Here is a 25,657-nt window from a genome sequence, read left to right as displayed (position 1 = left end):
AAACAAAACTGGAGGCCGCAGTGAAAACGCCCCCTCCCTTCACTGTTTGGGAGAGGGAGTGCTAACCATCACAGACCAACCCCGCCCCTCAGCCCGAAGGGAGGGCCCTCCAAAGAGGAATTTGGAGAGCCGGGCCAGGCAGGCCACAGCCGTGGTCCGCGTCCCCCGTGGTCCGCGTCCAGGAGATCCTAGCGGGGCTCCGGGCCCCGCAGCGCCCCCTCCCCGGCGCCTCCCTGCTCCCGAGGCACCAGCCAGGAGGCGTGCCGTGCCCTCCCATTAGCAGGAAGAGCGCCAGAGCTCCCTTCGGATTGGTGGAAATTGCGATCCTTGATTTGCATAGGGCTTAGGCTCGCGCCCCAGACTACCGCGGGCTGCGACTGCACAGACAGCGCGATCGCAGTGCGCTGCCAGCCGTCCAAGGAGCATTGGGGGCCTGCTCTGCGCCGGCCCACTTCCACCAAGAACTCCGTGCAGGGTTTGGGATCCTGGTCTCCTAGACACCCCAAAGAGGAAGTTGCGGAACGGTCCTGGAGTTTCTGGAGATTCCCTGGGATCCATGGGAAGTCCCCTTCCTGTCTCACAAGCGTCCGGTGTGCTCTCCCCGCGGCTTGTGCACCCTCTCTTCCCCAAGGCTTGCAGGAACCTTCCTGGAACCCCTATCGAAGGCTCCCCTGGCTCTCTATATGCCTTCCGGGTGCGCACACGCACGCACACTTGCCAGGGGTAGTCGTTTGTGTTAATGAGGGTCGTTAGTTGGCCCGTACAGGGCGGGGCATGTATAAGTGCTCGCATTCACCTAACAAGTAGTTACGCATCATTAACATTGGGAGAAAATAACAGGTGAAAAAGTGGCCCCTACTTTCAGAGAGCTAATGAGCTGGGTGGGGAGAGGACAACAGATAATCGTTCCAAATAACTATAAAGTGGTTCAGTGCCAAGGAGGAGGAGCCTGCAGAGCAAATCACCGGGGCTCTGATGAGGCGGGGCAGATGATCAGCCCTCTAAGCAGCCTTGCTCCGAGCCCCAAGTCCATGTCACCTTCTGTGCCATGCTCTGCCCAGAGGCTGGGAATCTGGATGGGGTTTGGTGGGCTGTGACTGGGGCTTCTCCTCAACCAGATCCTATGGTCTCCGTGGTCAGTACAGGTTCTTGGCCTCTGTGCCCCATCACCCCCACCCCCAGCCACGCCCCACATCCCTAGTCTCAGGTTGGAGCAAGCACTCAGCTTGGTTTTAAGCTAAAGGATTGACAAAACTTCTCAATACTGAGTGAACAAAGGCTCAACAAAGAACAACCACTCCCCTCCCCACCCTCTCGACAAGCCTTTCTGCTGTTTCCAAAAAAGCAATTTCCTTCACAGAAAGCCCTAGTGCTCCATGTTTGTGACAAAATCCATTCCTTAGGACTGATGCCAGGAGAAAACTGTAAGACCCAGAACTTCCCCTGCAGCAGCATTTTCTGAAATGTAAACAGTTTATCAAATATAATTTATTCAGAAACAAATACAATGTTTTAAGAACTTAATTCCAAAAGGGTGACAGAATCCAAAAGCTGAGCAGAAAACAGCCTTCTGTGAGCAGTACCAGTCTGCTGGCAATACTGAGAACTGCCAGCAAGGTCTAGCACTGAGAGAAGGCTCTACCAATCATACCAAGTATAAAGGACCCTATGAATTACTGATGCTGGTGGTCCCTTACTCTTCCCAGGCTGCCCATTTGCTTTACTCTGGGTTCCTGGTTGCAGCCAGGATAGCCACTCACTCATGAATCCACAACTGTCAACTAACACTCCGTTATCTCATCCAAAAGCAAATCTACACATGTGTAACACTAGCATCTGTTATCTGCAACAAAATTTAATGCAGCAAACCATGGTCTTAGTCTCTGAAAATCTGGTGTTACTGGTTGTGAGGCCGCTTGGCTTCAGGCTCCTCCTCCTTCTCCTGCTTCAGCCATCGCTCCAGGAGTCCTGCACTTCCTCTCTTGGTGGGGAGTGGGCTCTTTTGCAGGAACTGGCTGGACCACTGGGGCACATCTGACTCTGCCTTTGGGGGCGTTTTGGGCTCTTCCTTTTTGGGGGACTTTGTGGCCAGCCATTGCATCATCTTCTGGCTACTACCACTTGCCTTGAGCTCCTAGGAGAAAGAAGAAAATGTTCAAACCACCCAGCTCAAGCTTTTGGGAACAGGCCAATGTCAAGGGAAGAAACAGGGTAAGAGGTATTAGGTACTGACCCAGGCTTGGAAAATGTTACTGAGAGCCAGATGGAGCTCACTGGTCAAGAGTGAGGAGAAGGGACGAGCAACTGAGTGTGCTCCAAGGAGTGCAAGGGTTAGGGAGGAGCTCTTAGAGCAGGTCTCAGAGATGAGATGTGTGGGACCAGTCAGTCAGAAAAGAGCTGACAGGCATTCCAAACTGGTGCATTCTCACAGGAGAGGGTAATTAAGTGTGACCAGGCTAAGTGTTGGGAAATGAAACTGGAGAGGTATGGCTTCAAAAAGTCACCATGATTAAGGATTCAGCTAAGGCTGAATACACTGACCTGTTTCCCCACTGTGCAGCCTGTCCTTGACTGGCACTGTTCCCTCCTGCTCTCCACACCTGCACTCTAACCCTGAACCAAAGGTTTTGAATTCCCATAATGCCACTTCTCCAGAATGGGAATTCTTCAGGAGTAAAGACCATGGCAGAAATGGGGCAGTGTCTTGTACACAATGAATGTATATCATTACATTTTTACATTTTAGAGACATCTAATGAATAAAAGGATCAGGACTGCAGGAGTTTGCAGAGAACTGAGACCAAAAAACAAAAAAACCCACGATGACACTTAGTATGAAAAACTTAGAAACTTTCAGAAAAATGGGGAGTTAGCTGTTTTGTAATCATTATCTGTAACACTTCTCAGGCATTCTAAGAAGTCTATTCTTGGAACACTCAGAGCCATGGCCTACTTAAGTCCCTCGGTGCCACCTGGAAACAACTGGTATTCCTAAAGCTTTGCTCTGTAACTTCTGTTCCCACTGGAGGTCTTTGGTCTGTTCACCTTCCCTTCAAAACACATCTAGATGTTTGCCAATCCTAAAAAGTTAAAGTTCATGTCAGGAATGTTCTCAAATCCTCCTGAAGGAGTAAAAGGATTGGAACTCCTTCAACTTGTAGTTGGGAAAGCAGAGGTACAGGAAAGAGACAAAAAAACCTCCACAGTTGCAGACAAAGATACAATTATGGACAAGGGCTCCTTTGTCTTACAACCGCCCTCTAGATGTGGAGTCCTCAAACATGGTTTATCAGACTCACTGAAGCAGCTCTTAATGACACAGAAGCCCAAGCCCATCCCTGAATACTGACTCAATAGGTCTAGATAGGGTCCAACATTTTACATTTCGAAAGTGCTCTCCTAAGGAGTCTGAGTCACAGCCAGTTTTGAGAATAATGCTCTCCTGATCTTGCCACACATAAGGAAATGTGAATCTTGGATGATTTAAATTAAAGCTGATTGTGAAAGGCCATATCCTAAAAGAAAAAGATATTCTGACATAAGACAGAAAGCTCAGAAAGGATCGTTAGAGGCCCCTACCTTTTTGACCAGTAAGTTGAGAGGAGCCAGACATTCAGGAGTGTTGTTTCGGGTGTTGTTCACCACGCAAGAGACTGGATGGAAGGTGATGTTCTCTGTGGGGTGGATTAACTTCAGAGCTTCCTGAGTCGAGACCTCACCAAAGTCAAGCCATTTAGAGACTTCCTCTTCTCCATCTAATATGGCAGGCATCCTAACCAGTGAGGTAGAGACATTAGATGGGAGGTAGAGGGAGAATACGGACAGAAGGGACACCTGAGTCAGCACAAATCATCCTAAGGAGAAACCTGTCCTCTCCCTACACCTCATGTGCTGATTTGCTGCCATGTGCTCCCTGACCACAACTTGACAGGGCATGAAATTCGACCCTATAAGAGCCAGCTTACAGTTTTATGGCAAAGACAGTGCATAGTGTTATGACTGGATCCACTGCACTCCAATGTACATCCTCATTGGTGAACTTTCTATGATGACTCAGCCTAGAATTAAAGGGAAATTAAAAGGAAAATCTGCCTATCAGTAATAATCTCTAGATTTACAGTAAGAAAGAGCTGTTCACCTAATTGTGAACTCTAGGAAACTATGCCTTAGAAAGCAAGAATGCTGCTGCCTAAGATGACTCCTGGTACCCATGGAGATGTTAGGAAAAGATCCTGTTTGGTTTTCAGTTTATGTCCTAGGCCAATGCAAAGCATGCTACACATTCGCTGATGGGTGGTACAGTTCATTTTAGGAGATAAATGCAGAAACATCTATTTTAATAATTAAAAGTGATAACTTCAACAAATTAAATGTGTACTTTAAAAAATACTTTACAAAATTGGGGCACCTGTGTGGCTCAGTGGGTTAAGCATCTCACTCTTTTTTTTTTTTTTTTTTTTTTTTAAAAGATTTTATTAATTTATTTGACAGAGAGAAAGATCACAAGTAGGCGGAGAGTCAGGCAGAGAGAGAGGAGGAAGCAGGCTCCCGCCGAGCAAAGAGCCCGATGCGGGGCTCGATCCCAGGACACCGAGATCATGACCTGAGCCGAAGGCAGCGGCTCAATCCACTGAGCCACCCAGGCGCCCAAGCATCTCACTCTTAATATCAACTCATATCATCTCAGGGTCATAAGATAGAGCCCCATGACAGGCTCCACTCTCACTGGGGAGTCTGCTTGAGGTTCTTTCCCTCTGCCTCTCCCAGCTGCTTTCTAGCTCTCTCTCAAATAAATAAATAAATCTTTTTTTTTTTTTTTAAGATTTTATTTATTTATTTGACAGAGATCACAAGTAGGCAGAGAGGCAGAGAGAGAGGGGTAAGCAGTCTCCCCGCTGAGCAGAGAGCCTGATGGGAGGCTTGATCCCAGGACCCTGAGATCATGACCTGAGCCGAAGGCAGAGGCTTAACCCACTGAGCCACCCAGGTGCCCCAATAAATAAATCTTTAAAAAAAATTTAGTCTCGGGGCACCTGGGTGGCTCAGTGGGTTAAGCCTCTGCCTTCAGCTCAGGTCATGATCTCAGGGTCTTGGGATCGAGCCCTGCGTCAGTCTCTCTGCTCAGCGGGGAGACTGCTTCTCCCTCTCTCTCTGCCTGCCTCTCTGCCTGCTTGTGATCTCTCTCTCCGTCAAATAAATAAATAAAATCTTAAAAAAAAAAAAAATTTAGTCTCTGAAATCCAGAAGCGTTTTCTGATGAATGGCATCTCTGCATTGTATTACAGTTCAGTTGGAAGTAACTGGAACATTTTACTTTTCTTTTTTTTATAAATTAGTTATTTATTTGATCGAGAGAGAGAGAGTATGAGCACATAAGCAGGGGAAGTGGCCTGCAGAGGGAGAAGTAGGCTCCCAGCTGAGCAGGGAGCCCAACACAGGACTTGATCCCAGGACCCTGAGATCATGACCTGAGCCAAAGGTAGACACTTACCTGACTAAGCCACCCAGGTGCCCCATGCTTTATTTTCTTGGCAGTGCATAAAATAATGTTTTATTAAAAAAAAAAACAAACAACCAATTGTGTCTTAGATTAGATGAAACAGGAATTTATCTTAAATTAGCAAAAAAACCCACGACTATATCACATGAAAGTATAATTTCACACAGAATGCTTAGGACAAGGCTAAAATAGATAATCCTATTTTGTGCAACACTACATTCTTTTCAGCAAAACATTAAGTATCACTTCTGAGGGCACTCAGATCTGGCAAAACCTGTTAAAGTGTTACACACATATAATCTATTATGCCAATGCTTGCTTTTTTTTTTTTTTTTTTTCAGGATCTAGCTCAAAACATGTGAAGCAGTGCATGTAGGTGGAAAATTTTTTTTTTTTTTTTAAAGATTTTTATTTATTTATTTGACAGAGAGAAATCACAAGTACACTGAGAGGCAGGCAGAGAGAGAGAGAGGGAAGCAGGCTCCCTGCTGAGCAGAGAGCCCGATGTGGGACTCGATCCCAGGACCCTGAGATCATGACCTGAGCCGAAGGCAGCGGCTTAACCCACTGAGCCACCCAGGCGCCCCAAGGTGGAAAATTTTTAAGTACTGACAAGAAGCCCGAACTATTAGAGCGTCTTCAAAGTAAAAAGAGAACATGTGATATCTCCTTAGCAAGAGACATAAAGGAATGAACCAGTGACAACATCGTGAAAATAAAAGGAATGTCTATGGTTGCAACAACTTCAAGAAGTATCATGAAGTCAGTATCAATCATATCTAAAGGAACAGAAACAATGAAGAGATTCTTTAGCATATGGACTGAATGACAAACATGAAAAAACCGCTTTCTCAAAAAAAGAATGCATTATTTATACATGAAGACCTGAAAGACCACAGAAGTGGCTCCTCTGAGTGCTCGTAATAGATGGCTTGGTGGTTTCAAACGGTGATGCAATTTCCAAAGCTTTCAGTGTCAGAAGACATGAGCATGGATGAAAATGCTGAAGAATTTTCAGCAGTTAGTAGAGAAGGAGGCTATATGCTGGATCAAAATGTTCAATTTTGATTAAATTTGTATCTATTATAAATGCATGCCTTGAAGCAACATATCTTTCTTTCTTCCTTCTTCTTCTTTTTTAATATTTTATTTATTGGGGCACCTGGTTGGTTCAGTCAGTTAAGTGCCTGCTTTCAGCTCAGGTCATGATCTCGGGATCCTGGGATGAGCCTAATGTCGGGCTCCCTGCTCAGCGGGGAGCCTGCTCTCACTCTCTCTTTCAAATAAATAAAATCTTGGGGTGCCTGGGTGGCTCAGTGGGTTTAAGCCTCTGCCTTTGGCTCAGGTCATGATTCCAGAGTCCTGGGATCCAGCCCTGTATAGGGCTCTCTGCTCAGTGGGGAGCCTGCTTCCTCCTCTCTCTCTCTGCCTGCCTCTCTGTCTACTTGTGATCTCTGTCTGTCAAATAAATAAATAAAATCTTTAAAAAAAAAATAAATTAAATAAAATCTTAAAAAATATTTATTTGAGAGAGACAACAAGAGCACAGAGGGAAGTGAGACGAAGCAGACTCCCCGCTGAGCAGAGAGCCCTACATGGGGCTCAATCCCACAACCCTGAGACCACGACCGGAGCAGAAGGCAGACACCTAACCAAGTGAGCCACTAGGCACCCCAACATTTCCTTTACCCAAGATTATGATGGGAGCCAGAAGCACCCAGGTACCCACTGAAGGAAAATTTCAAAGGCAGAAAAAAATGCCCCAGGATTTAAAGCCACAAAACATCACAAATTTTGCATAATCTTCTCTCCATTTCATGATAGCTTATAAGCTACAATTTCTCTGACACTCATTTTCCACCAGCAAATTCTGGAACTTTCTAAGGTAAAGTGCCATATTTAATGTAGTATCTATATAGACAAATGTGACACTATTTTTAATAGGTCCCTATTACTTTTTATTTTTTTTTTTTTAAAGATTTTATTTATTTATTTATTTGACAGAGAGAGAGATCACAAGTAGGCGGAGAGTCAGGCAGAGAGAGAGAGAGAGAGAAGCAGGCTCCCGCTGAGCAAAGAGCCCGATGCGGGGCTCGATCCCAGGACCCTGAGATCATGACCTGAGCCGAAGGCAGTGGCTTAATCCACTGAGCCACCCTATTACTTTTTAATATGTTCCTGATATATTTTTAGGTTTTGTCTGCTTTTCCCATAAGTTACTGGGTTTTCACTATACAGTTTGGCATAATGTAGTGACTTTTAGGAATGCATGTCATATTATAGCCAAACTGACCATAACTATATTTTGTAAAGCGACTGCTACTCTAAATTTGTGCATACTGAAACACTGGATCCAAAAGTTACTTATCTAAAAGCAGAGTACAAACCCTCCGCTGACCCCTTTTGGACCCAGGGATACGAACTGTGACTTGCCTAGGGTGAATGTCATTCAAGCTTTTGCAGGAATCTACTGTGATGATGGTGTAGGAATACACGAGGTCTCCTCCTTCTGGGGACTCCCAGCAGTCAAAGATCCCCGCCATTGTCAGCAGCCTCCAGTTGTCCCAGACTTTCTCCCAGTGCTCAGGACCGTCCACAGTGCCAACACTACCTGACTGGAAGCAAAGTACGCGGGCAGATTAGATACTCAGCATCCCCCTCATACACATAGGTTGGCTACTACTTAAGACTTAAAGCAATCATTTTGCAAGTACTTCACCCCATGTATTATTGCTATTATTATTTTTAAATTTATTTTACAGGCAGAGATCACAAGTAGTCAGAGACATAGGCAGAGATAAAGATGGGGAAGCAGGCTCCCCGCTGAGCAGAGAGCCTTGATCCCAGCACCTTGGGATCATGACCTGAGCTGAAGGCAGAGGCTTTAACCCACTGAGCCACTCACGCGCCCCAGTTTGATGGCAAGTACCCACTGAAGCTATGGATTTATGGCTCAATAATTTCAGAATACAAACCAACATCACCAATGGGCATTCAGGCCTTCTACAACTCAGCCCATCATTTTAGCTTTTACTAATAATTTTAATTTGAACCAAACCCAGCTATCTGTAAATGAAGCCCTTGTGCAATTTTGGGCCTTTTTATCTTGCTAGAGCAAATTCCTCTGCCCAAAATATCCTGCCATTTCTCATCATGCCAGCTCCTACTTGCCATTTAAGATTCAGTTCAAAACCTAGAATACAGAAAGCAAGTTAGAGTACCCCCTCCACTCTAACAGTAAGAAAAAAGCTAGATAATTTACAAAAATCATAACTTTTCATTTTTATTATTTTATCTTTATTTTTTATTTTCAAGCACCACGGGAAGCCCACTGCAGGGCTTGAACTCATGAACCTGAGATCCAGACCTGAGTCGGATGCTTAACCATCTGAACCACCCAGGCACCTCCAAAATCACAGCTTTTCTTAAACTCATCAGAAAACTGAGTTCACTGGGCAAGAAACTGGCATGAACTTTATGGGAAGACAGGGGCCTCCAAGGGATCAGAGAAACTTAAGCACTGGCTTACTGGTGGCAACAGGAGGAAGACAAGGCCTTCATTCAGATAAAATAATTACCAAATTGCTAAAAGCAGTGTGTGGGCTAGCCTGAGATCCCAGAACCCCTGAGAGCTGTAGACATCCAGAGAGTTTGCATTAGCTTGCAGATTCTTCTCCATGAACTTTCCCAGCTGCTCACAAGAAAGATAGGGGCAGAGCAGAAGACTAGAGAAAGACTTCCATGCTGGTGCATGCCTAGAGGAGGGGAGCTCTCTTATATCAGGAAAGGCACAAGCCTCACCCAATCACTTCTCATCTAAGAAACAAAAGCCTTGAGGGGCCAGGATATGGGTAATAAAGCCTACTGCCCCTAAGATACAGGTAAAGAATCCACTGAGTCTGGGGAAGGGTTAAAGAAAAATCCTTCTACTCCCCTAGGAAAGGAGTAGGATCCCTAAGAAAGCCTGGGCCTGACAGCCAGGGCCACAGATCTGCCTGAGATGGAGGCTGTATGAAGACATTAAAGAACACTCTCCCACCCTTTAGATGAGTAAGCACCACCTGGACAGCAACAGCAGCCTAATTCTAGGGAAGAAGCAAGAGCATAGAGAGATCCTTTCCAAAGCACAGGCCTAAAGGGAGGTACTAGAGCTGAAGGAAGCAGGGCTAGAGAAAACCCCTCTGGAAAATCACCCTTACCCTGAACACAAGATGGCACAGAGAAATTTAAAGCCTGTAGCGAATAAAGGTAATTGTAACAACAAAACCAGTTCAACTCCTGATAAGATCCACTCAATCTCACACATTAATGGCCTATTAGAAGGGTAAGTGTATCCATTTCCAGACATAAATATTATTCATCTCAGTCTCAATGTATACCAGTCAATCAAAAATTACAAGACAAATAAAAAAGCCAGAAACCCCAATGAACCGCCAAGAGATACAGAAATCAACAGAAGCAGACTCCAGATATTTCTTTTCCCAAATACTGAAACTATCAGAAAGGGAATTTTAAAGAAGTTTAATTAATAAGCTAAAGACTCTTGTAGAAAACATAGACAACATACATTAACAGAGAATAAATCTTGGCAAAATAAGAAAGACTTGACAAAAACTAACCAAACTACAGTACAGAGAAAAATAAAATACACAGAAGAAAAAATTCAAGAACTATGAGACAGGGTCGCCTGGGTGGCTCAGTGTTTGATCCTCTGCCTTTGGCTGAGGTCATGATCTCGGGGTCCTGGGATTGAGCCCTGAGCTGGGCTCTCTGCTCAGCGGGGAGCCTGTTTCCCCTCCGTCTCTGCTTGCGTCTCTGCCTACTTATGATCTCTCCCTCTGTCAAAGAAAGAAAGAAAGAACGAAAGAACAAACTATGGGACAATATCAAGTTGTCTAATGTGTAATTAGAATCCCAGAAGTGAAGAGCAATGGGTAAGAAGAAATACCTGAGTATATGATGGCTGAAAATTTACCAAAAATTATGAAAGACACAAAGCACAGATCCGAGGGAGCTCAGAGAACATGTCAAACACACAAACACACACATGCATAAAAACTACACACTCAAAAAAACCCAAAACAAACAAACAAAAAAAACTACACACTCATACTCAGACTGCTGAAAACCAAAGAGAAAATCTTGAAGGCATTAGGCAAAGAGAAGTGGTAGAAGCACACATTACAAACAGAAGAAAAAAAGACAAGAAATTACAGTAGACCTCTCAAAAGAAACTAGAAGAGCCAGAGGCAATGGAGTATTTTTTTTTTAAGTGCTGGAAAAAACACCCCAAGAACTGCCAACCCAGAATTCTATACAAAGTGAAAACATCACTCAAAAATGCAGATAATGATGTCAGGAGCTGGGGGCAGAAAATGATTAAAAATGGGCACGAGGGAGAAAAACTATGAGAGACTCTTAACTACAGGAAACAAACTTGAGGGTTACTGGAGGGGAGGTAGGGGAGGTGGGCGAGGGGTACGGGGTAATTGGGTGATGGACGTTAAGAAGGGCATGTGATGTGATGAACACTGGGTGTTATATGCAACTGATGAATTACTGAACACTCTATCTGAATGCTACATGTGAAACTGATGATGTACTATATGTTGGCTAATTGAATTAAAAAATGGGCATGGGGTTTCTCTTTGGGGTGATAATAATGTTGTGAAATTAAACAGGATGGTTACCCAACATTTTGAATGCTAAAACCACTACATACTTTAAAAGGGTAAATTTTAGGGGCACATGGGTGGCTCAGTGGGTTAAAGCCTCTGCCTTCTGCTCAGGTCATGATCCCAGGGTCCTGGGATTGAGCCCCGCATCGGGCTCTCTGCTCAGCGGGGAGCCTGCTTCTCCCTCTCTCTCTCTCTCTGCCTGCCTCTCTGCCTACTTGTGATCTCTCTCTCTGTCAAATAAATAAATAAAATCTCTTAAAAAAAAAAAAAGGGTGAATTTTATTAAATGTAAGTTGTATCTCATGAAGAGAATCATGATGATTAAAAAAATGAAGTAAAAAAAAAATGAACACTTTGAATATACTAAAAAAAAATCACTGACTTGCATACTCTAAAAAGGTGAATTTCATGGTGAATTATACCTCAATAAAGCAGTTATTTTTTTAAAAAGTTCTGAAAGAAACTTTGGATTATCCTTTCCAAATCTATCCCCTTCCAAATACCAACTGTGAACACTGTTGACAGTACCTCTTCTGTTTTTGCTTGGGGGAAGTAGATGAAATATGGCTGCCTTTGGCTATTAACCTGACATCGCTGCCACTCATAGAATCCATCTGCTAAAACGACACAGCGTCTTCCCTTTCCGAGAGGTACCTGAGGGAAAATGTGATCAAGATAAGATTTTAGTGACACAATGTGTCATGGACTTCAGTTAAAATCTCAGGTCACCGATGTATGCAGACTTTAGAGCAGTTATTTAATTTCTCTGTACCTCCCTTTTCTTATATAAAGTTACCACTCACATAGCTATTGAAAAGATTAAATAATATACTCCAGCCCCAGCTGCATTAATTATAAGTGCATGAGAACCTCCAAGTGAAGACTGTCTAGTTGAAATCAGTCAACCTACAGAATATGAGAAATAATAATAGTTTTGTTTTAAACCACTAAGTTTTGGGATGACTCATCATGCAGTAATATATATTAACAGCACTCAACATTATTAGCAACTGGGAACACACTTTCCAGGAGAACCTTATTTTTTTCCTCAGGTATAGAAGGCACTAACAGCTCTGCTGGAAAAAAGACCAGAGTATGTGCCTTTTCCCTAGACTCACTACCTACCTTGAAGGAACGTTTCTCCATTATGGTATCACTACGACAGTTGGAAGTGTTGAACTTCAGCTTAGAAGGATCACTCTCCTTGAACCAAGATGGAACCAATCCCCATCGCATGGGAGCAATGATACGTTCTGATGAGTCTGCATCCTGTGATGGGAAAAGGTTAATATCCAGTGGAGATAATGAAATTTAGAAAACCAAATGTGGCACATGCATTACATTACACTGAAATACAATATTATACAGAGATTATTAAAAGGGAAAGATTCTACTTGAGAAAAATTTTATTTAATGTATTTCTTTCAGCAGTTTTCTTAAAAATAAAGATTTTATTTATTTATTTGTCAGAGAGAGAGTGAGCACGAGCAGGAGGAGTAGCAGGTGGAGGGAGAAGCAGGCTCCCTGTTGAGCAAGGAACCCAATTCAGGACTTGATCCAGGACCCTGGGATGATGACCTGAGACGAAGGCAGACATTCAACCGACTGAGCCTCCCAGGCATCCCTTGAAAACAATTTTAACGATTTATCACGATGTGAGTAACTTGGGTTCTTTAGCATTTATCAGAATATAAGACATAATGCTTGGGTAAAGTGGGGGATACAAAGAAGTTTAGTCTCTGCAAACGTTTACTTAGTGTCTTGTATGAGAGACATGCTAGGCCTAGCAGTTCATGCGGCCCAGGTCTCAAGAAGCACATGTCACAGACAATAATACAATGAGCTACATGCTATGATCAAGGCACACACAGGGGGCCGTGGGGCACATGCGAAAGTGCTTAACCTCAAAGGGCTTGCACCATAACATATAAGGCCACAAAGACATTAAAATATTAATAATTTGAGATACAATAGGCTAATGGCCATATAAGTGGTACATATGAGGAGCAGCAAAGGAGTTCAGTTCCATCTCTCACTGTGAGAGATGGATCAGAGAAATATCAACTTCTTAGAAGGGACAGAAAGGACAGGGGTGGGGTGGGGGTGGTTCTTAAATTAGATCCCACAAGAGGTACAGAATGCAGACAAAGAAGAGATGGGAGGGAAGACTAGATATGAAATTAAATGAACAGGGGTGCCTGGCTGGCTCAGTTGGAGGAGCATGTGACTCCTGATGTTAGGGTTCTAAGTTTGAGCCCCTCACTGGGTATAGAGATTATTAAAAGCAAATACACTTAAAAAAAAGAAAGAAAGAAATTAAATGAACAAAGAGGCAATGTCAAGAATGTGTAGGAAGTCGTTTTATGCAGAGAAGTAATAGCAAGCCTGAGGATGCTATTTTTAGAAGAGCTTGCTTACAAGGTTGGCCCTCAGCATCTGGGAACTTGGATTTTTTAAAGTTTTCCCCTTTTCCCCACTGACAAGGATGGTTTGGTTTACTCTGCCTACCTAGTCTGTGCAAAAATGAGGTTTAGGTGATTATCTGCTTTCCTTCTGGGAGTGTGGAATTTTGGTGCTTGCTAGGTGGAGTACCCAATAAAAACCTCAGGCTTTTGGGGGGGCTGGCTTAATCGGTAGAACTTGTGACTCTTGATCACAGGGTCATGAGTTTGATCCCCACATCGGGTGTGGAGCCTATTTAAAAAAATAAAACGGGCACCTCAGTGGCTCAGTGGGTTAAGTGTCTGCCTTCGGCTCAGGTCATGATCCCAGGATCTTAGGATGGAGCCCTGCATCAGGCTCCCTGCTCAGCTGGGAGCCTGCTTCTCCCTCTGCTTGTGCTCCCCTCTCTCAAATAAATAAAATTTTTAAAAAAAATATATGGATTTAAGGATTTATTTTTTTTTAAGGATTTATTTATTTTAGAAAGAGAGAGGAAAGTGCATATGCGACTGGTGGGGAGAGGCAGAGGGAAAGAGAGAGTCCTCAAACAGACTCTGCTGAGCATGGAGCCCAACTCAGGGCTAAACTCCAGGACTGAGATCATGATCTGAGCCAAAACCATGAGTTGGCCACTTAACAGATGGAGACACCCAGGTACCCCTAAAATAAAATCTTTAAAAGCAAAATGGAACAAAGCAAAGCAAAACAAAACAAAAAACCTTGAACTTTCAGTTTCTAGTGGGTTACCCGAGACAGAAACACTACACATTACTACATTTTTCACTGCTGGAGAAGGAACATGCCTAGTGTATCCCTCCTCACAGGAAGGAGGGAAGATAAGGAAGCTTATGCATGGATTTTTTCCAGATTCCTACTGGTGTCTTTTTCCTTTTTTTTTTTTTTTTTTTTTAAAGATTTTATTCATCTATTTGACTGGCAGAGATCACAAGCAAGCAGAGAGGCAGGCAGAGAGAGAGGTGGAAGCAAGCTCCCCACTGAGCAGAGAGCCCAATGCGTGGCTCAATCCCAGGATCCTTTAACCCACTGAGCCACCCAGATGCCCTGGTGTCTTTTTCCCTTACTGATTCTATTATGTATCCTTGCACTGTAACAAACCTTAGCCATAATATGCCTTATATGTTGAGTCCTTCCTAATGAACCTCCAAATGTGGGGATACCCTTGGGGGACTCTGACACATGGTTGTTAAAAAAATTTTTTTTTTAAATTTTTTTTTTAATTTTAATTTTTTTTTTTAAAGATTTTATTTATTTATTTGACAGAGAGAAATCACAAGTAGATGGAGAGGCAGGCAGAGAGAGAGGGAAGCAGGCTTCCTGCTTAGCAGAGAGCCCGATGCGGGACTCGATCCCAGGACCCTGAGATCATGACCTGAGCCGAAGGCAGCGGCTTAACCCACTGAGCCACCCAGGCGCCCCAGTTGTTAAAAATTTTTGATGGGTAACTGGCTCCTTGAGAACTTGATGAAAACTACAGATTAAAATGCCTACCTGTGCATGCACACACACACACACACACACGCACGCAGGCACATACACAATTACATATGTTGTAGTACACTACGGGCTGGAAGACACCATGAGCAGACAGTGCATTCTAGGTGCTACCATAGTGGTTTGGGGGTAAGGATATGGTGGGTCTCATGATGGTAGTAGTAAGAATAAAAGACATCAAAAAACAGACTAAAAATAAAACTGTGCTGGTAAATGGAAAAAGAGAATAGGACAGATTAAATTTTTAAGCCTAGAAGAATGAGCATAAGAGAAAATTCTGAAGAAGGACTTGATTTGGGAAAAAGATCATGTGTTGAATTTCAGATAATAGTGGGGAAGTCTATTGCAGTTCTTTGTTTTGTTTTCTAGTTTGTAGCTGTAGGAGTTTAAAGAAATGGTTGCAAAATCTTTGATACTCTTCTCATTGAGAGGTGAAGTGTATGTTTCCTTCCCTTAAATCTGGATGGGCCTGTGATTCACTTGTAACCAACATAATGTGGCGCATGTGACTCTATATGATTTCTAAGACAAGGTCATAAAATGTATGTCAGCTTCTTCTTGCTTGCAGAGACACTGCTTCTGAAGCACTGAGCTGCTAAGTAAGAAATCCAGCCATCCTAAGACTGTCACGCTGCGAAGAAGCCCAGGCTACATGGAGAGGCCACATGTAAGTGTTCTGGTCAACAGCCGAAGTTGAGAACCAAAGCCAATTGCCAGATAAGTGAGTGAAAATATCTCTAGATCAGAGGTTGGCAAATTCTCCTTCCTTCCTCTCTCCCTTCCTTTCTTTTAAAGATTTTATTTGTTCATTTGAGAGGGAGAGACAGAGAGACTATGAGCAGGGGGGGTAGCAGAGGCAGAGGCAGAAGCAGATTGCCCACTAAGCAGGCAGCCAGACATGGGGCTCGATCCCAGGACCCTGAGATCATGACCTGAGCCCAAGAGAGACGCTTAACTGACTGAGCCACACAGGTGCCCCAGCAAATTTTTCTGAAATGGCCAGATATTAAGTATTGTAGATTTTGCAGGTCATATAGTCTCTATTACAATTATAATATAACTACTGTTACAGGGACAAAGCAGCCATAGATAACAGATAAATGAATGGATGTTTTTGCGTTCTGTAACATTTACGAAATGGTCAGAGGGCCCTAGTTTTCTGATTCCTGCTCTAGATGATCCTAGCCCCAAATATCAGGTCTTCTCAGGTGAAGCTCAGACTTCAGGGAAGAGACAAACCATACCTGTAACACCCTGTCCTCATCGGTGAATGGAACAAAAAGGCTGTTTAAAGTCACTAGAATAAAATCCAAGCTATTTATTATGTCCAACAAGCACTGAGAGATATGGAATTAAAGCTTAAGAGAGAGGAAGCATGGTACAAAGAATGGGTCCACAAACTTTTTCTGTGAAAGGCAGAGAGTAAGTATTTTTGGCTTTGTGAATTCATATAGTCTTTGTTGCAATGACTCAAGCAACTCAACTCTACTGCCTTTAGTTATTATGAAAGCAGACAAAGAATGAAGGAGCATGGCTGTATTCTAACAAAACTTTACAAAAACTGGCAGGGGGCTAGATTTGATCTGAGGACCAGTTTGCCAGCCCCTGGTATAGAGGAAAGAATAAAGCCTTTGCAAGAAGACCCTGATTCAAAAATCCTGTCTCTGCTACTTATGAGGTTGGACTAGTCTCAACTTCCTGGACCCTCAACTTTCTAGATCTATAAAAATAGAGTGAACCAATACCTACCTTGCAGGATCATTTAAATACATGAAATAAGCACACAAATTATAGTTTATCATCTTTCTAAGGTTAGAGTTAAAAACAAATAGTAAAATTTTCTATGTGAAGGTAATTGTTAAAGCTGTGAGGATAAAGTTTCTTAGAAAGTAAATTGGGGCTCCTGAGTAGATCGGTTAAGTGTCCCAATTCTTGATTTTGGCTCAGTTCATGATCTCAGGGTCTTGAGACTGAGCCCTGCATAAGGCTCTGTGCTCAGCAGGGAGTCTGCTTGAGATTCTCTCTCTCAAATAAATAAATAAACTTAAAAAAAACCCCACGATTTAATTAATTTATTTGTCAAAAAGGGAGAGAGAGCATAAGCAGGGGGATAGGCAGGCAGGAGGCAGGCTCCCTGATGAGGAAGGAGCCTGATTGATGCAGGATTGGATCCCAGGACCCTGGGGTCACGACCTGAACCAAAGCCAGATGCTTAACTGACTGAGCCACCTAGGCATCCCCCCAAAAAATAAATCTTAAAAAAAAAAAAAAAAGGTAAATCAAGCACAGGATTTAACCTGGGGGGGGGGGTACAAAAAGAAAACACAGTAATGAAGGAAAACAGAATCTAAGATAAAAGTACCTAGAGAAATGAAAGCAGAATGAGAAAGAATGAGTAGAAAGAGAAAAGTCAAGAGGATGCAATTCCAAGAAAAGAATCATCAGCGGTGGTTCTGTCTCCAAAGGGCTTCCCTTTTGTATAAAGCTAATTGGTTACCCCCAGTGTTCCTTGTAAAAATCCTGTCCTGTTTCTTCTCAAACTTGCCTGTATCAGATAATCCCCTTCTCTCTCTCTCTCTCTCTCTCTCTCTCACACACACACACACACACACACACACTCCATTCTCATTCAGGCAGTTAGGTTCTACAAAAGTCACTGCAAACACTGAATTTGTGAATACTGGAATTCTGAACTGCTGCCCTTTTTTTTTGAACTGCTACTCTTAAGGGAAATACAGGGTTAGGTTCCCACCTGCCTACGGAGACATTTTTATCAACTAAGCAGTATACAACCTTGTTCTGTATCTCTGTTTGAATTCATGACCAACAGCACTGTAACTCATGCCTGAATGATGTTTATCTAATACGTTTTTCCCTATAAGTCATATTACAACCTTCTTGCACTTAAGAATACAAGCCAGCACTTTAGCATAAAGTTATGGTTGGGGGCAATTTTATTTCTTACTATTTTAAAGATATGTACATATGTATATAGCATGTATGTAGTTTTGACGGAGAGAGATACAGTGAAAGAGGGAACACAAGCAGGCAGAGTGGGAGAGGGAGAGCTTCCCGTGGAGCAGGGAGCCCGACATGGGGCTTGATCCCAGGACCTTGGGATCATAACCTGAGCTAAAGGCAAATGCTTAATTACTGAACCACCTAGCGCCACACGTGGGGACAATTTTATTTATTTATTTTTAATTTATTTTTTTAAAAGATTTTATTTATTTATTTGTCAGAGAGCGAGCGAGCGAGAGCGAGCACAGGCAGACAGAGTGGAAGGCAGAAGCAGGCTCCCTGGGGAGCAAGGAGCCTGATGTGGGACTCGATCCCAGGACGCTGGGATCATGACCTGAGCCGAAGGCAGCTGCTTAATCAACTGAGCCACCCAGGCGTCCCGGGGACAATTTTAAACAGTGAAATCACCAACAAAATACACAGGAATGCAAAAAAACATAGTACTAAATCAACTCCAAGAAGGGTACTTGTTTACAACGTAAGAGCTAAAACAAGAAGGTAGAGCTTTGCTGGGAATGTGTACATTGGGTCACTCAAAATTTCCTCTACTCCATGCGTCCATGAATGGCTTCAAAAACAACATGAGTATTATTTTGGGGAATATAAATAATTTTAGGAAGCAGGCAAATCTGCAAACTTGAAATCTATGAATAATGAGGATCAACTGTGTATATATGTGTATGTGTATGTATATATGTATATATGTATATATGTGTGTATTCTTCCCCCTTAAAGACAGAGGAAGCCTGGGTATACTATATGCCAAGAGACAGGAAAAACAAAAGCAATTAATGAGTATGCAGTGTAAGGAAAAGACTACCCTAGAAGAAAGAAATGGTAGCATAACTGAACTTTTTCTTTTTTTCTAAAGATTTTATTTGATAGAGACACAGAGAGAGAGGGAACACAAGCAGGGGGAGTGGGAGAGGGAGAACCAGACTTCTTTCTGAGCAGGGAGCCAAATATGGGGCTTGATCCCAGGACCCCAGGACCACGACCTGAGCAGGAGGCAGAGGCTTAACGACTGAGCCACCCAGGTGGCCACAAAACTGAGCTTAACAGGAACTTGCTCTCTGGTGAGTTACAGATAAAGACTATATCAGGAGTTGTCACACAAAGGAAACTTTATTTGCAGCAAATAAGAAGGGGGTAAATGGAGATGGGGGTGGTGGTGAGCTTGTTTCTTTTATTTAGAATTAGGATGAATATTTAGAAAGGGGAGCTTTATCATCTCATGTAAAGGGAGACATAAGGGTGTGTAAAAGTGACTTTAAGGTTACACAGATTTGCCTCTAACACTTCTTATGTTATGTTAATGAAGCCTGTGGTCCAACTAGGGCGGAGACTTTAACATAAGGAAGCAGAGGTAACTGTAGGATAAGGGTAAAGGGTCTGTGCGCAGGCTCTGAAAGGTACAAACTGGATGGGGCTTGGGGTCATTATCTCAGGTAAGGAATGCGGGACCTTGTTTATTTCTGAAACAGCACTGGGGAGTTTTACCAAGGATCGGCTCTGATAAAGCTAGAGGCTATTTCCTAACCTGGTAGACACTGTTTAACATTCCCTTTGTTCCTTTAAAATCCTTAGCTATGGAGTTTTGTTTGTTTGTTTGTTTTGGTGGTAATTCTGACACCTCCTGGGAAGTTTTGCAAGAAGTGAGCTTTGGCAGGTTGCCTAGGTGGTTAAGAGTCCGAATCTTGGCTGGGTTCATGGTCTCAGGGTCATGAGGTCAGACTGCACTCAGCCAGGAGCCCCTCTCTCTGCACTCCCTCCCTCAAATAGATAAAGTCTTTATTTTTATTTATTTTATTTTATTTATTTTTTTCTAAAAATTTATTTATTTATTTATTTGACAGAGATCACAAATAGGCAGAAAGGCAGGCAGAGAGAGAGAGAGAGAAAGGGAAGCAGGCTCCCTGTTGAGCAGAGAGCCCGATGCGGGGCTTGATCCCAGGACCCTGAGATCATTACCTGAGCCGAAGGCAGAGGCTTTTAACCCACTGAGCCTCCTATGCGCCCCTATTTTTATTTTTTAAAGATTCCACTTATCTATTTGAAAGAGAGAGATAAGGAGAAGGCACAGGCCAGGTAGGAGCAGGAGTGGGGCGAGGGAGAAGCAGACTTTCCACAGCGGGGAGCCTGACTTGGGGCTGGATCCCAGGACACCGAGATCCTGACCCCAGCTGAAGGCAGATGCCCAAACAACTAAACTACCCAGGTGCCCCAATAAATAAAATTTCTAAAAAAACAACAAAGCGTGTGCTCAGGTAAGTAAAGCCAATAGTACACAGATTGCAGAAAATAGCTGGGGGCCTAAAATGACTAGTCTCTTATGTCATGATAGCTATGTCTCATTTAATTTTTCTGGGGACTCAACTATTCTTTTTTATAGCAGGGTAGAAAATGTAAATCCAAGTGTTAATCTCATCTGAGATAGGAGGAAGATAAAGAAGGTTCAGGGCTTTTGGGGCAACTGGATGGCTCAGGCAGTTAAGAGTCTAACTCTTGATTTTGGTTCAGGTTGAAAATTCTGGGTTGTGAGATCAAATGCTTTGGGTTCTGTGATCAGCGGGGAGTCCGCTTGAGATTCTCTCCCTCTGCGCCTCCCCATAGTAGTGCATAGGTGTGTGTGCTCTGTCTCTGAAATAAATCATAAAAAAAAAAAAAAGAAAGAAAAAAGGAAAGAAACAGCTTTTGTGAATCCTCTGTTCAAGAATCAAGCAGAAGAGCCCCCTATCCAAAGCATAAATGAGATAACATTATACAATGGTCATCTAAATGATCTTTGATCAGGAATTTGCAAGACAATCACACCCTAAATTTGATATTCTCAATGTGCAACTTTGACAAACTTTCCCCACCACCAAGATCTAGCAGGGAGAAAATGGGGTATGCTACTGGCATCTGGTGGGTAGAGGCCAGTAATGCTGCTAAATATTCTGCAATGTACAGGACAACATCCCACCCAAAATGTAAATAGTGCCAAGGTTGAGAAATCCTACCTTCCAAATCCCCCTGATCATCTTTAATGTTAGTTAGTATGTTCACTGGACAATTCTAAGCCAAACCAAAACATGAGGCTGCCCCCTTCTGGGAACAATAAATAGAAAGTGGCTGAGAGGCCAAAATACTGAAAATATTGCTCAGTATTAGACATCTTTTCTTTCTTCCCTTTTGGACTTGTGACCAGAACAGCTGGTAGAGCTGGGGTAGATAAATGAAAGAGGAAGTAATTTGCAAATCAGAGGTTTCAAATGCAAATGTGCCACACATGCCAGCCATTGATGGTATGGATTAAGGAACAGCTATAATGATTCTAATTTTGTTTTATAATTTACAGGTAAGAGACACATGGAACCTCATATATTTATTAAAATTGGGAAACCCCAGCAATTTTTAAAAAAAGATTTTTATTTATTTATTTGACAGAAATCACAAGTAGGCACAGAGGCAGGCAGAGAGAGAGAGAGAGAGAGAGAGAGAGGAGGAAGCAGGCTCCTCGTTGAGCAGAGAGCCCATTTAGGGGCTCAATCCCAGGACCTTGGGATCATGACCTGAGCCGAAGGCAGAGGCTTAAACCCACTGAGCCACCCAGGCGCCCTGGAAACCTCAGCAATCTTAACAAAATTTGTTAGATGTGTGGAGTCAAAACACTACACTAGTAAATTCATACCACTGATGGAAAGAGGGGGGGTGGGGCTATGTTTGCTAGGGGCTCCACCTTCTCCATTCCTAGTTCTAGGAAGCACCCACTTCCTGGGTGCTTTGGACCACAGTCCCAGCTCTGTCCCTTCACTTACTGGGTAACCCCAAGACAAGTTATAATATTTCTACACTTCTGTCCTTACATCTGTTAAATTTTTCTTCCAGCTAACATTCATTCTATAAATCTAAAGACGTGGTATTGAGAGAACCAAGGCTAAAAAAGGCACATACATTTAATCCGTCTCTCTTTTCACTTCAAATAAGGCCTTCCTGATTTGTTTCAGGAAACATGTTTTATTCTTTCCTTTTCCAGTTAAGCTTTCCCCATGATATTTATTTTTATTTTCCTCTCAGTAAAAAAAAAAGTTTATTAGTTTCTTTCTTTTTTTTAAAAGACTGTATTTATTTGACAGAGAGAGAAAGACATCACAAGTAGGCAGAGAGGCAGGTAGAGAGAGGGGGAAGCAGGCTCCCCGCTGAGCAGAGAGCCCAATGGCTCCATCCCAGGACCCTGGGACCATGACCTGAGCTGAAGGCAGTGGCTTAACCCCTTGAGCCACCTAGGTGCCCCAAGTTTATTAGTTTCAAAAGGGAAGGATGCACCCAGTAAAAATAGCTCAAGAATAAACTATTTCATGTACAGGGGTTCATTCAACCGGAAAGATCAACGTTTGGTATGCTTACTTCAAATATAGAAATGAACCGTGACTATAATATTATCACAAGAATTCTGACAAGTAGCAGGGGTACAGCCGACTTTATAAAGTGATTTAAGTATTATGGATCAAATAGAATAAAAATCCAGGATGGAAATAATCATGATTTTTAATAACTTTTCACAGACATTTAAAGTGCTTTAAGATACGGAGAAGCCCCTCCAGGGCACAGTCTGCTGAGCGCCTCACTCTTTGTTTCAGCTGGGTCCTGATCTCAGGGTCCTGGAATCAAGCCCCTTCTGGCTCCCTGCTCAACGTGGAGTCTGCTTGGGATTCTCTCTCTCCCTCTGCCTCTGCCCCTCCCACTTGTGCTGTCTCTCTAAAATAAATAAGTAAATAAAATCTCAAGATAAGGGACGCCTGGGTGGCTCAGTTGGTTAAGCAGCTGCCTTCTGCTCAGGTCATGATCCCAGCGTCCTGGGATGGAGTCCCACATCGAGCTCCTTGCTCAGCGGGGAGCCTGCTTCTCCCTCTGCCTCTGCCTGCCATTCTGTCTGCCTGTGCTCACTCTCTCCCCTTCTCTCTCTCTGATAAATAAATAAAAAATCTTAAAAAAAATAATCTCAAGATAAAAAAATAAAATGCTTAAGACATGGAGAAACCTTTCATTTCTGGAATTAAGCATTTTATTTACTGCATGCTAGCACTGGTGCCCACGTGCATGCACACATGCCCAAACACACGTTCAGGAGATAAAGAACCAAAACATGATCATGAATTACTGGTCACTCCAACACTACAGAAGAAATACTGTAGAAACAGTGAGTGCAATTTAACTTCAGACAACCAAACCAACCTCATCAGTTCCTAGCTTTAGTAAAAGACACACATCAACAGAAGCATAAAAAAATGGGAACTTCCATGTTCACGGAACACCAAGAGGGGTTTCAGATTGAGCTAGTCTTAATCCTGCCCTAGGCCTAGAGATTCTGGTTCATCTGGCCGGGTAAGGGGCATGGAAATCTTTTTTTTTAAGATACACTAATGACCCTGATCATCAGTGAGGTTTGAAACATGCGATCCTAAAAAGCGTATTTAAATAGGGGGTTCAAATAAATTTGGCGCGCATTCCGACGAGCCCAAAGAACAGGACCTCATCTTCTAAAATGAGAAAATGCTGATCAAACTTCTCTTTGCAGTGAGGTCGGAAGTGGTTCTCAGCTGTGGGGTCAGAACCCGTGCGCAGAGGCTGAGCGCGCGCCAAACCCAACCCAAGCGGATGAGCATCCCCCGTGAGTCCAGAAGCCGGCCCCGCACAGACACCAGCGCTTACCTTCTCAAAGTGCAGCCGCGACAGAAGCACTGGGCTGCTGGACTGCGGGCTCTTGTTGTACGAGGGGCAGTACTTGTCGGGGTCCTTCCACTCGGGGAGCCGCTGCCGGCCCTGCCGGTCCCGATAGGCGCACGCTCTGGCCAGCACATCTTTAGGCAGGTGACAGGAGGTGCGCCCGCACATGCTCGCGCGCGGCCTGGCACGGCCTAAAGACGACAGCACGGCGGGGCGGTCGCGCTAGCTCATCGTCTCCAGACCGCAGAGTCGCCGCGGCTGACCGTGCCAGCCTGGCCGAGACCCGACGCGCTTGAGGGAGGCGGCCCCCGCGAGGGGCCATTCTTCAGCTGAGGCCCGAGGCGGACCGAGGCACGGGGGCGGTCTCCGGTCACTGCCGGACCCTTTCCGGCCTCAGCGTCCCGGCCCCGCTCCTCCTGCTCACCTCCCCTGCTCTTCTCGCCTTCGGCGCCGACTACAGCCCAGAGGCGGGGCTCCCGCCCTCCAACTCCAGGACTGCAGCCCGCGCCGCCAGGACGTCGGCTCTCCCGGCGGGAACTCGGTCTGCTCCTCAAGGCCAGGGCCTCCGCGCCGCCGCCCCTCCTCACGTCCAGCTCGGCCCGGCCGCCCGCCAAGCCTCACCTCACCACACGTCCGCCTCCGCCCAGCCTCACGTTCACCTCGCGTCCACCTCGGCCCGGCTGCCCGCCCAGCCTCACCTCACCTCGCCTCACGTCTCCTAGGCTCGCCCCAGTCCACCTCGGCCTGGCAGCCGCCCGTCCCGCCTCACTTCACGTCCACCTCGGTTCGGTCGCCCGCGACGCTCTCCTCTCGCAGGCTCTCAGACCCAGCCGGCCCGCGCTTCGCCGTCAGGCCCCGCCCCCAGCGCCGCCGGCCCCGCCCCCACGCGTTGGGAGGTTCCCGGGGCGTCCGGCGCGCCCGGGAATTTGGATCTTCTGAAAGGACCCCAAGAGAAGGCTACGACTGGCTGTAGGGACTCCCAGCTCTCCTCCAACCTCGCGGGTTAAGCCCGGCTCCCACGGCCAACCGCCGGAACCGGCTGGGGCCGGCTTATCCCCGCTGGGCTGGCAGAGTCCCAGGGAGCGTGAGGTGCCCGTGTCGATACCGCAGGAACGAGAACTTAGGGCATCAGGTCGTTGTAGGGATAGAAGGAAACATTCTCTTTACTTCGCAGCGAGGGCAACCGCCTCAAGAGCTTTGGGGCAAAAATTGAGAAACAATCAGGAAATCTTCCATGAATCACACAAGTCACTGTCATACTTAAGTGGGCACCAAAATGCGACTTTCCAGGGTTTTCACCTACTGCTCCACCCTCAAATCTGAATTTTTAAGATTTTATTTATTTATTTGATAGAGATCACAAGTAGGCAGAGAAGCACACACAGAGAGAGGAAAGGAAACAGGCTCCCTGCCAAGCAGAGAGCCCAATGCGGGGCTCGATCCCATGACCCTGGGATCATGACCTGAGCCGAAGGCAGAGGCTTTAACCCACTGAGCCACCCAGGCACCCTCAAATCTGAATTTCTAAGGGTGAGGCCTAGATTCTTTAAAAACAGACTTTGCAGGTTTATTTCTTCCATGAAATTAGCAAAGCCACCTGGCTTGAGTTTAACAGCAGCTGAGGTGGCCTCTGAGCCTGCTCCCTTAGGACATAAAGATTTCTGCATCTTCAGCCATCAGAGTGCTCTCTAAGGGCTGTTCTTCCCCTCTGTGCATTCACTAAATTGGACTGAATTGAGAGCAGGCAAACTCCAGTGCACATGCTAAGGAACACCCAAATAATCCACCCAAACCC

General features: G+C 44.5%; 1 protein-coding gene across 2 annotated transcripts; it reads right to left on the bottom strand.

Moving 5' to 3' along the window:
• Positions 1 to 1,468: 1,468 nt before the first annotated feature.
• Positions 1,469 to 24,520, bottom strand: HMCES (5-hydroxymethylcytosine binding, ES cell specific). Of its 2 annotated transcripts, XM_059161892.1 has the most exons (6): positions 23,848 to 24,520; positions 12,304 to 12,447; positions 11,707 to 11,832; positions 7,934 to 8,115; positions 3,580 to 3,772; positions 1,469 to 2,134 (listed from the first exon to the last, which is right to left on the bottom strand). In XM_059161892.1, exons 1-6 carry the CDS (start codon positions 24,028 to 24,030, stop codon positions 1,898 to 1,900), a joined length of 1,065 nt encoding a protein of 354 aa, XP_059017875.1. In that variant the 5' UTR covers positions 24,031 to 24,520; the 3' UTR covers positions 1,469 to 1,897. The 2 variants fall into 2 exon arrangements, with proteins under 2 accessions (XP_059017875.1, XP_059017876.1); XM_059161893.1 differs by lacking the exons at positions 11,707 to 11,832; positions 12,304 to 12,447.
• Positions 24,521 to 25,657: the final 1,137 nt, after the last annotated feature.

The sequence above is a fragment of the Mustela lutreola genome, chromosome 2 (assembly GCF_030435805.1).
Source record: "Mustela lutreola isolate mMusLut2 chromosome 2, mMusLut2.pri, whole genome shotgun sequence".
NCBI classification, from domain to species: domain Eukaryota; kingdom Metazoa; phylum Chordata; class Mammalia; order Carnivora; family Mustelidae; genus Mustela; species Mustela lutreola.
Note: the sequence above shows the minus strand (reverse complement) of the source record. Positions and strands in the feature narration are given on the sequence as shown.